We start from the raw sequence: 12,347 nt of genomic DNA, 5'->3' as shown, positions 1-12,347 counted from the left end.
GTGTTATTGGTAGACGGCTTAACACATAACTTATTGTCTATAAGTCAATTAGCTGACAAGGGTTATGATGTTATATTCAATCAAAAGTCCTGCCGGGCTGTAAGTCAGATCGATGGCTCTGTTCTGTTTAACAGCAAGAGGAAGAACAACATTATAAGATCAGATTATCTGAGTTGGAGGCTCAGAATGTGAAGTGCCTTCTGTCTGTTAATGAAAGAGCAGTGGGTATGGCATAGACGGTTAGGGCATGCCAGCATGAGAAAGATTTCTCAGCTGAGCAAGCTAAACCTTGTCAGGGGCTTACCCAATCTGAAGTTCGCTTCAGACGCTCTTTGTGAAGCATGTCAGAAAGGCAAATTCACAAAAGTCCCTTTCAAGGCAAAGATGTTGTCTCAACCTCAAGGCCGTTGAACTTCTGCATATCGACCTGTTTGGACCAGTGAAAACTGAGTCTATAGGTGGCAAGAGATATGGGATGGTTATCGTTGATGACTATAGCCGTGGACATGGGTAAAGTTTCTAACCCGCAAGGATGAGTCTCATGCTGTGTTCTCTACCTTCATTGCTCAAGTGCAAAACGAGAAGGCTTGTAGGATTGTGCGTGTCAGAAGTGACCATGGTGGAGAGTTTGAGGAATGACAAGTTGAGAGTCTGTTTGATTCCTATGGAATTGCACATGATTCTCTTGTCCCAGAACTCCTCAACAAAAGGTGTTGTTGAGAGGAAGAACGGAACTCTTCAGGAGATGGCTAGAACCATGCTCCAAGAAACTGGCATGGCTAAGCACTTTTGGGCAGAGCAGTAAATACAACATGTTACATTCAGAACAGAATCTCTGTGAGACCAATTCTGAATAAGACTCCTTATGAATTGTGGAAGAACATAAAGCCCAACATTTCTTATTTTCATCCTTTTGGCTGTGTTTGTTATGTTCTCAATACTAGGATAGATTGCATAAATTCGATGCTAAGTCTTCTAAGTGTCTATTACTCGGTTACTCTGAGAGATCTAAAGGTTTTAGATTTTATAATACTGATGCTAAGACTATTGAAGAATCTATTCATGTTAGATTTGATGATAAGCTTGACTCTGACCAGTCAAAGCTAGTTGAAAAGTTTGCAGATTTAAGCATAAATGTTTCTGACAAAGGCAAAGCTCCAGAGGAAGATGAGCCAGAGGAAGATGAACCAGAGGAAGAAGCTGGTCCCTCTAACTCACAAACTCTGAAGAAGAGCAGAATCACTGCAGCTCACCCTAAGGAATTGATTCTGGGCAACAAAGACGAACCAGTCAGAACCAGATCTGCCTTCAGACCCTCTGAAGAAACCGTGCTCAGTCTGAAAGGATTGGTGTCCTTAATTGAACCCAAGTCCATAGATGAAGCTCTTCAGGACAAGGATTGGATTCTGGCCATGGAAGAAGAATTGAATCAATTCTCTAAGAATGATGTTTGGAGCTTAGTGAAGAAACCTGAGAATGTCCATGTTATTGGAACGAAATGGGTATTCAGAAACAAGCTGAATGAGAAAGGAGATGTAGTCAGAAACAAGGCAAGGCTAGTTGCGCAAGGCTACAGCCAGCAGGAAGGAATAGACTACACTGAAACATTTGCTCCAGTAGCAAGACTGGAGGCAATCAGACTGTTGATCTCCTTCTCAGTAAATCACAACATAGTTCTACATCAGATGGACGTGAAGAGTGCCTTCCTAAATGGTTATATCTCAGAGGAAGTATATGTTCATCAACCCCCAGGTTTTGAAGATGAGAAGAAACCAGAGCATGTGTTCAAATTGAAGAAATCACTCTACGGTCTGAAGCAAGCTCCCAGAGCATGGTATGAGAGACTCAGCTCATTCCTTCTGGAGAATGAGTTTGTAAGGGGTAAAGTAGATACAACTCTTTTTTGCAAGACTTATAAAGATGATATCTTAATTGTGCAAATTTATGTTGATGATATTATATTTGGTTCTGCTCATCAATCTCTATGCAAAGAATTTTCTGAGATGATGCAGGCTGAATTCGAGATGAGTATGATGGGAGAATTAAAGTACTTTCTGGGAATACAAGTTGATCAAACACCAGAAGGAACATATATCCATCAGAGCAAGCACACTAAAGAACTTCTGAAGAAGTTCAATATGCTGGAATCTACAGTGGCCAAGACTCCAATGCATCCTACATGCATTCTGGAGAAAGAAGATAAAAGTGGTAAAGTATGTCAGAAGCTCTATCGTGGCATGATAGGTTCACTTCTATACTTAACTGCATCTAGGCCAGACATACTATTTAGTGTTCATTTATGTGCTCGTTTCCAATCAGATCCAAGGGAAACCCACTTAACTGCTGTTAAGAGGATCCTAAGGTATCTGAAAGGCACCACTAACCTTGGCTTGATGTATAAGAAAACATCAGAGTATAAGCTTTCAGGTTATTGTGATGCTGATTATGCTGGAGATAGAACAGAGAGAAAAAGTACTTCTGGAAATTGTCAATTTCTGGGAAGCAATCTAGTCTCATGGGCAAGCAAGAGGCAATCAACCATTGCACTATCAACTGCAGAGGCAGAATATATCTCAGCAGCAATATGCAGCACTCAGATGCTCTGGATGAAACATCAGCTGGAGGATTATCAGATCCTTGAGAGCAATATCCCAATCTATTGTGATAACACTGCTGCAATCTCATTAAGTAAGAATCCTATCTTGCATTCAAGGGCAAAGCACATTGAGGTAAAGTATCACTTTATTAGAGATTATGTACAGAAGGGCGTACTTCTTCTGAAGTTTGTTGATACTGACCATCAATGGGCAGATATCTTTACAAAGCCCTTAGCAGAGGATAGATTTAATTTTATTCTGAAAAATCTAAACATGGACTTTTGTCCAGAGTGAAGATGGATCAGAACCTCTGACTATGATACTTCTTGATCAGAAGATGTCTAGTCCAGAAGGTAACTCAATCAGAGTGTGTGTACCCACTGGTACTGACTCTGAAGCTGAGACAACAACACATGTGTCAGAATTTCTGATGCATAGTTCCTTGTGCCCGTGTGACAGTCTGTTATGATTGTGTGTAGATATGCTTCTCTCCTGTGTGTGATTTGTGTATTTTACTGTTACTATCTATCTTTAATTTTCAACCGTTGATCTTAAAGTGCTTTTTGAATCAACAACGGTTATTTGATAAAACCCACTATACACACACGATCTCCATCACTTCCGGTTTTTACTCTCGCTCTCTCTGCTTTTCAAAACCGTTTATTCTCGATTTCTCTCTCGATCTCTCTTCATCTTTCAACCTTCATCTTCTACCTCAAACCTTCAACCACTTCAAAAATGGTGAGACAAACAAGAAGATCTACTGCAGATGCACCTCAGTTCCCTCACATGGTAGTCGGTCTAGCAACGGGTCAAAGGGGCCCTGAGAATCCGACATCAGATCAAGGTCAAGCTCAAGAGCAGAGTGTTCCAATTGCAGAACGGGGCTGTGCCGTTCACTGCGTATTTGCTCCTGAGGAACTCCAAGTCCTGGCAGAATGGAGATTCAACCTCGACAACCTGGCTGCAAATGGGTATGATCTTCGTCCTGAAGTCCAAGCTCAAGGTTGGGGAAATTACTTCAACTGACTTCGAGGACCGGTGTATGAGAAACTGGTAAAGGAATTCTGGAAGCATGCCGACTGCGACGATACTCAGGTGGTATCGTACATTCTTGGAAGAAAGATCATCATCACGGAGAAGTCCTTCGTGAACTTGCTGGGAGCAGACACTGCTTATGGGTATCGTTTCCAACTCACGGAATCGAAGCTGAAACCCAGCACCAAGAATACAATCAACGAGGCCCTGTACACCACTTTCAAACCGGGAAAGACGAGTTACAAGGTGATGGACCTTCATCCCAAGCTCAGAATCTGGCACAAGATCCTGCTCCACTGCATAAACCAGAGACCAAAGGGCAGTTCTCCAGACTACATCAACTTCAACCAGAAGGTGATGCTGTTCTTCATCCAAGACCAGAAGAAGATCTGCCTTCCCTACTTCCTGTTCTCCTACTTGAAGGAATGCATCCGGAAGTCTCGCACCACCGCCTCCATCAAGTCAGCCATCAAATATATCCCCTTTGGGAGACTGCTCTCAGACTTTCTCATTGAGAGCAACCTGGTGCAAGATTTGGTCAATGCTGGATGTGTAGAGGATCTGAGCACCATTGTCAGTGATGTCTTCACTGCAAATTCTCTGAAGAAGATGGGTTTGGTCCAGAAGAAGATTGCTCCTGCTCGTGAAGACACATCTTCTGAAATCAGAAGCAGAAGGATGCCTCTGAATGACTACCCTCTGTGGACTCAGGCAGACAATCCTGACGCCATTAGGTGTTATGTTGATGACCTAAGGGCTCAAGGATTCGAAATCGATCTTGATGATTTCGTCAGCAGACTGCCGCCAGCACCAGAGTTTCCTTCTCCTCCCAAAAAGAAAGCTCAGAGGAAGATGATACTGGACGAATCTTCTGAGGAATCCGATGTCCCTCTGGTCAAGAAGACGAAGAGAAAGCCTGATGATGGTGATGATAGTGATGATGAGGATGGTCCTCCCAAGAAGAAGAAGAAGCAGGTCAGAATCGTGGTGAAGCCTACTCGGGTGGAACCAGCTGCTGAAGTGGTCAGAAGGACTGAACCTCCTGCCAGAGTGACTAGATCATCAGCACATTCAAGTAAGCCTGCACTTGCTTCTGATGATGATTTGAATTTATTTGATGCACTCCCTATTTCTGCTATGCTCAAACACTCCTCAAATCCCCTCACTCCTATTCCTGAATCCCAACCAGCTGCACAAACCACCTCTCCACCACATTCCCCCAGATCTTCATTCTTTCAACCTTCACCTACTGAAGCACCTCTCTGGAATTTGCTTCAGAACCAACCCTCTAGGTCAGAAGAACCTACCTCTCTTATTACCATTCCGTACGACCCATTATCTTCTGAACCCATCATCCATGAACAACCAGAGCCCAACCAAACAGAACCACAACCCAGAACGTCTGATCACTCTGTTCCCAGAGCATCAGCACGTCCTGCTGCCAGAACCACGGATACAGACTCTTCCACAGCCTATACACCTGTATCCTTCCCAACCCATGTTGCTGATTCTTCTCCCTCCAATAACTCTGAATCCATTAGAAAATTCATGGAGGTAAGAAAAGAAAAGGTGTCTACCCTAGAAGATTATTATCTTACTTGTCCAAGCCCTAGGAGATATCCTGGCCCTAGACCTGACCGTCTAGTTGACCCAGATGAACCTATCTTGGCCAATCCTTTACAAGAGGCAGACCCTTTGGCTCAACAAGCTCACCCTGCCCCAGACCAACAAGAGCCTATTCAACCAGAACCTGAACCCGAACAATCAGTGTCTAACCAATCCTCGGTTAGATCACCCCATCCTCTGGTTGAAACTTCAGACCCTCACCTTGGAACCTCTGAACCCAATGCTCAACCATTTAACATTGGTTCTCCACAAGGTGCCTCTGAAGCTCACAGCAGCAACCACCCAGCCTCTCCTGAACCCAACCTCTCCATAATTCCCTACACTCACCTCCGACCCACATCTCTCTCTGAGTGCATCAATACTTTCTATCATGAAGCTTCTATGATGCTACGCAATGTGCACGGTCAGACTGACCTCAGTGAGAATGCTGAACGTGTGGCTGATGAGTGGAACAATCTGGGCACTTGGCTAGTGGCTCAAGTTCCAATTATGATGCAGCTCCTGCATACAGAGGGAAGTCAGAGCATTGAGGCTGCAAAGCAAAGGTTTGCTCGAAGGGTGGCTCTTCATGAACAAGAACAGAGACAGAAGCTTCTCAAAGCTATTGAAGAAGCCCAGAGACAGAAAGCTCAAGCAGAAGAAGCTGCACGTCTAGCAGCAGCTCAAGCTGAACAAGCCAGACTAGAGGCAGAGCGACTTGAAGCTGAGGCTGAAGCTCTTAGATGCCAAGCACTTGCACCAGTAGTATTTACTCCTGATGCTTCTGCTTCCATTCCAGATCCTCAAGCTGCTCAGAATGTTCCTTCCGGTTCTGCTCAGTCAAGCTCATCCAGACTCGACATCATGGAACAACGTCTTGACATTCATGAATCCATGCTGATTGAGATGAAGCACATGATGATGGAACTTCTGCGACGCACTGATAAACCTTAGTTTTTTAGGATCTCTTCGTTTTTCCTTTTCTTAACTTTGTTTTATTTTTTTTGTTAAACTCTGTTCCTTTTATTTACTTATTCTACTTTATTCGTTTGTGATTATATATGCATATCTATATAATATTTGTGTCACATATGTCTGAAAAAATCCTTTTATTCATAATATTTTTCTGATTACATCATACATTCGTTCTGTTTACATTTTTTCCCTAAATCTAGAATGGAGGATCTCTCCTCATTCTTCTGCACTCCTGGCGCTGCTCTGACCTATCCTTCTCCAGACGATCTAGTGCATATTGGATGTTGCTGAGCCTGTCCTTAAGCTCATCCCTCTCCAGACTCTCTTCTGCGGTATTGAGCTTCTCTTCCAAACTTTCTTTCTCTTCCAGCAGCTTGAGTTCAAGCCGGCTGAGTTCTTGTACCTCCTCCACGAAGGCAAGAAATTCTTTCAGGTCTCTCTCTAACTCTGGACGCAGGTCCTCTTCCAGCAGTGACCGTGTCAGCTCCGCGATGGTCGTTGCACCCTCTGGATGCCTGATGTTCAGGAACAAGTCCTCTTTAAAGGCCTTCTTCCTCAGCTCTTCTAATGCTACGATGTATGATGTCATTTTCTTTACTGAAAATTGCTCGAGGTGTGAAGCTTACTTTTCTCTCCAACGCTTTATATAGGCTTCACTTTCTCTCTGAAAGTTAATGCTCCTACAGTTTCTCGAGGTTAAGTTCTTGGTAACTGACCCTTCTCTTTACTCACTTGACCGGTGGTAAACGTTCTTCTCTTGCATTAACTCTTCTATTTATTTTGCCTAACTCTGATTCTTGCATCGTTTTCTTTTTCTTTAAACTTAGACCTTCTCTAAGGGGGAGTACCTTGTACTTCAAACTAAGTTTTTCACACCCCAAGCTTTTTGCTTATGACAAAAAGGGGGAGTACACCCAGTTTTTGATGTGTAAGATGTGTTAGTGTGATTTATTTTTTCTTTTGGAGAATTTAAGAGTTCCACCTTCATGACCATAGATGTGTCACTGGGCAAATACAAGGAATACATTTCACTTCTTCTGAAGTGATTCTAAGTTGACTCTGATACTCAAGACTCTGATACCCTGTCCGTGACTCTGATTACTTATGCGCTCTGATTACTCGATTTTCATCTATGTCATAAGTTTTTCACTCTGAACTCTTATATCATTTAGCTCAGAATCTAGACTTTACTAACGTTTTCATCAAGTATTAGATTCAAGGGGAGCTAAGCTCAGAATCAAGCAGTGACTTGAATTCAGAATGAGCAATATAAACTATTCACATCAGGATAAGTCTTATTCTATATCTCTAAACTCTGAGTGAATTCAGTTTAATGTTTAAGAATTGTTCATCAAAAATCTTAGTTTTGTCATCATCAAAAAGGGGGAGATTGTAAGATCAAGTTTTGATCTAGTAGTACAACTCTATGTTTTGATGATTACAAGTTAACCTTTTGATATGAACAATTGTGGTACTCTAACGTGTTTTTCTGAGTGTGCCATTTACAGGCTCTGACCTCAACTCAATCTCACACAAATCAGAAGCACTGTGTATAAAGAGTGACCCAAGCAACGCTTTCGCATTCACCATGTTCAGTATGAACAGTGGAAAAGCTTCAGAAGAATTGAAGTTACACAAACTCTGATGAGGACTCAGTCACTAGAAGCTCTGAAGATCCAGAAGTTCTGATAACCAAGAAAGACTGAAGGCTCAGATGTTCTGATGGTGTAGAAGACTCTGAAGATCCAGAAGCTGAATAGTGGAAACTCTGAAGTCCAGAAGCAAGAAACTCTGAAGACCATGTACTTCCCTCTGAGTTCAGAATCAGAAGATACAACGGTCAGAGGATCTGTGCTTTCCCTCTGACTCTGATCAACCGGCTTCACAAGTTCCAATATGAAGCATTCCCCTGATCAGAAGTCTCCTAGGTTTAAAGGTCGCGTCGCTATCCAAGTACAAAAGCAACTGTACCTTCCTGACGACCTACCTAACGTTCTCAGCCACAGCAGAAGCTGGATTTTCTAGAACTGCCCTCCAACGGTAGCATTTCCCATGCATCGCTCAACCCTAATCCTCGGAGTATATAAAGAGGCTGAAGACTGAAAGAAACGGCTAGAAGAAGCATTCATACGCAAGACATATTCAAAATCTTCTAAGTTTTCTTTCATCTGAAATTCATTGAGTTTACTATTAGCTTTTTAGAAGCAAATCTCTTGTAAACAATTCTTTGATAAACAGTTTGTTTAGTTCCTTTAGGAGATCAAGGTTGATCGGATCCTAGAGAAGACTAAGAGAGTGAATCTTAGTGTGAGCTAAGTCAGTGTAATTGTTAGTCACTTGTAGGTTTCAAGTGCAGTTGTAACTCTTACCTGATTAGTGGATTGCCTTCATTCTAAGAAGGAAGAAATCACCTTAACGGGTGGACTGGAGTAGCTTGAATGATTTATCAAGTGAACCAGGATAAAATCCTTGTGTGCTTTTCTATCTCTTATCTTTAGCACTTAAGTTCTTAAAAGATTTGTCAAAATCTTTATGAAATTCGTATTCACCCAGGACAGATGTGATACACAATGTTGCAACAATGTGTAGCACAACAAAACACAATCAGAGTATTAAAAATAAACAAACAGTTAAACAGACAAACACAAGGAGTTGTTAACCCAGTTCGGTGAACATCACCTACGTCTGGAGGATACCAATCCAGGAGTCAATTCACTATCAAATAATAGCTCTCAGGTCACATGAAAGTCCCTCCTATACCTAAGTACTCCCCCTTAGTATAAAGCCTCTTTTATGTCCACCACTATTACACAAGTGAATCTAGCTTAGCCCTTATCCTCTAAGCTATGAGAAAACTTTCTCTAACCCCTAATGACCACTGCCACAGCGATCATATCATGTTTATCAACAAACAAGTTTGATGAGATTACAACTCACCTAAACAAATCAACTTAGTACTTTGATGAACGAAAGCACTAAGTTGGTACAAAACTCACAAGAGGACTCACAAATAAAAACCCTAAGATCAGTATATATCTCTCTGAATCCCCCAAGCAGCTAGGGTTTATAAGATCCTTTATATAGACGTTCACTTGAGGCTTGGACCTTCAATGGGCTAAACGTCATAGAGTCCACTAACACACTTCTGGAAAGAATCTTCATGGAATCAAATCTTACCAGAATAAAATAACAGAACCAAGTAAAACAGAATTCAAACTTTGAGATAGACTTGGTTCACACGCTATCAATCTTGTTACTTCAGCCAAGATTAAAACAAACACGCCTTCAGAAGATAAAATGCACAGCATAGAATAAATCTTCTGAATCCTCATGCAATCAGCAACCTCACAACAAACTTGACTTTAACGACTGAACCAACAACATATGTAATTCCACCATGTTGCTCCAGATGTTGGAACATATGGTTGCACATCATGGTTTGAGCAAAATGCAGCCAATCAAAAGAACTACAATCTCCCCCTTTGGCAAATTTTTGCTAAAACATAAAAACAACCATACTCATCCATTAACACAAAACAGCACACAGCATATGATGAACTGAACACACTACTGAGTCGGAATACCAATACCATACTTAGTCTGAATAACAGCAACAACATCACAACAATCTCCCCCTTATTAGCAGAATTTGTCAAAGGGTGCAGAGAGTCAGCAGAAGCCAACAAAATATTACAACCAGATTGAATGAAGAAGGAACAAATACACTAAGCACTAGCAGAAGTGTCATCATCAGAAGTACCAGCAGCATCTTGATCATCAGCAGCATTGTCTTCAAGAGGCCTCTTGCCTTTAGTCAACTGCAGAATGAGAGTGTCCACATTCTTCTTCCTCAATGTACAACTAGTAATCGTGTCCTGAAGCATCTTAGACACGGCCATAAGCGCAGCAATAGGAGTCTCAGGAGTCTTCTAAGAGGAAGTACCCTCCCCCTGAGTCATCTCAGCCAAACCAGCAACATCAGAAACATGGGCACCAGCTAGCAGCCTGGATTCAATAGTGAGAAGACTAGCTTTCTGGCTAGGAACCTCATCATCAAGGAGAATTTGAGGATGTTGACTTAAAATAATCCCACAAATTAAACAAGGAAAACCAATAGGAAGCTTGACAGCAAAAGTTTCAGCATGCTTCATAGTTTGAGCAAAGACATATTCACCAAAATCAAACTGAGTTTGAGTCCCAACCAGATAAATTAATTTTGCCAAACCTGAAGAAACATCTGAGCTATGTGTAGTAGGAGCCCAATTTGCAGCACCAATGCGATTCAAGATAGCATACTTCACACTCAAATAAGTAGAAGACAGCAATCCTTTAGCAGGCCATACCATATTCTGACCAGCTGTGAGTTCTTTAGTGATAGCACTCAATGACAGCTCTTCATTTCCTGTGGCAACAGTGCTTCTTCCCAAATACTGGTTAATGATCTTAGGTGAAAAATGGACACACTTACCACGCACAAAAACTTTCCTGAAATCAGGATGCCCAGAAACAGTGTAATTTGTAGTCACATTCACAATAAATTCTCTCACCAACTTGTCATAGCAGCCACCTATCTCAGTAACAGTTTTCAATAACCCAGCAGCCTCAAGAAGTTTCATAATTTCTTGACAATGCAGAATCTCACCAGTCAATTCCCTCTCTTGAGCAATCCTGCGCTGATAAACATACTTCCACTTACCAACACTCTCTTCAGAGTGAAAAGAAATGTTATCCAAAGGAGCAGCAGGCACATTTTCTGGAATTCGTTTCCCAATCTTGCGCTTCCGAGCAGCAGGACCAGTATCTGACTTATCCAACTCCTCAGTTGGAGTCTCATCAACAACAGGAGCAGCATTATCTTTGTGAACCTTTCTCTTGACATTCTGGACAACAAGAGTATCATCATCAAGAATAATGACCTTCTTGCGCTTCTTGTTCTCACTCAAACCCAAACCTAACTTCTTGCCAGAGGAACGCGTAGAGTACTTACGAACAACAGTCATCTTTTTCCTCTTTGAAGCAACAGAAGCAGAAGCACCAAGGGTGTTGATCAACACCTCATCAGATTCAGAGTTTTCAATAACATCCTGAACATCCTCGACATGCATAGTTTTATCAACAGAGGGAGTAGAGATGGGAACCATTACCTCTTCCTCAAGATGATCAGAATCCTTGTTGCAATCAGTATCAACACCGTGGCTTGATTGGTTGTTGCTTGGTGATGGAACAATTGGATCTACATTTGCATGTAAAACTTCCTTGAGAGGAGTGTCCAACACTTCAGTGATACGAAAATCAGCAACATCATCACCTGTACTTGAGTTGATTTCAGCCTCGGAATTTACTCCCTGGGTTGCCTTAGAGCTTCTCGTTACCATCTTCTTCTTTGCTTTGGACGCATCTGACTTGGATCGAGCCTTTTTCCCTTTCATCTTACTCGGATCAGACGATGGTTGAGGAATACCTTGAGCAATTGCGATTTCAGAGGTATGAGGAGAGGATTTTGAACCCTTTGAAGATTTTGGGGTTTTGGATTTCAAACCCAATACCTTTACCTCGTAAGCATTCATCTCAGGAGTGAGTTTCTTGCTAGAATCTTGACTCATGGTGAAGAGGACACAAAGAAAGAAATACGGGTCTTCAAGAAAAGGATGGACGGTTTTGGAATGAGTTGCAGAGATTTGAAGTTGTGCAGTGAAGGTTGCAGGAGAGGTTATCAAGAAACAATGGAAATTCCGGATTAAGCGTGCCTCAAAAGTTATGACAGAAGAGCCGTTGGCACACCACAATCCCTTTGATTGCTATAATTCCTCAAATAGGCAGATACCTAATAACTGTCTCAATTTTTCAAACTGTGTGGCATCCAGAGCTTTGGTAAAAATATCTGCTAACTGCTTTTCAGTTGAGACATGTTCCAAAGTAACAGTACCATCTTCAACCAACTCCCTGATGAAATGATGACGAATATCAATATGTTTTGTTCTGCTGTGCTGAATTGGATTTTTGGATATGTTGATAGCACTTAGATTGTCACAAAACAATGTCATAACATCTTGTTGCACATTATACTCCTTTAACATTTGTTTCATCCACATCAACTGAGTGCAACTGCTTCCAGCAGCTATATATTCAGCT

General features: G+C 41.8%; 1 protein-coding gene across 1 annotated transcript; it reads right to left on the bottom strand.

The window, feature by feature from the left end:
• Positions 1-10,144: 10,144 nt before the first annotated feature.
• Positions 10,145-11,818, bottom strand: LOC130744089 (uncharacterized). Its single transcript, XM_057596283.1, has one exon. It carries the CDS (start codon positions 11,816-11,818, stop codon positions 10,145-10,147), a length of 1,674 nt encoding a protein of 557 aa, XP_057452266.1.
• Between the last annotated feature and the right edge of the window lie 529 nt (positions 11,819-12,347).

This window comes from Lotus japonicus, chromosome 3 (genome assembly GCF_012489685.1).
Source record: "Lotus japonicus ecotype B-129 chromosome 3, LjGifu_v1.2".
NCBI lineage: Eukaryota > Viridiplantae > Streptophyta > Magnoliopsida > Fabales > Fabaceae > Lotus > Lotus japonicus.
This window is presented reverse-complemented; position numbering and strand designations above follow the sequence as displayed.

Excerpts from the sequence above, each read along its gene's own strand:
- LOC130744089 (XM_057596283.1), bottom strand. The coding sequence starts at position 11,818 with ATGAGTCAAGATTCTAGCAAGAAACTCACTCCTGAGATGAATGCTTAC.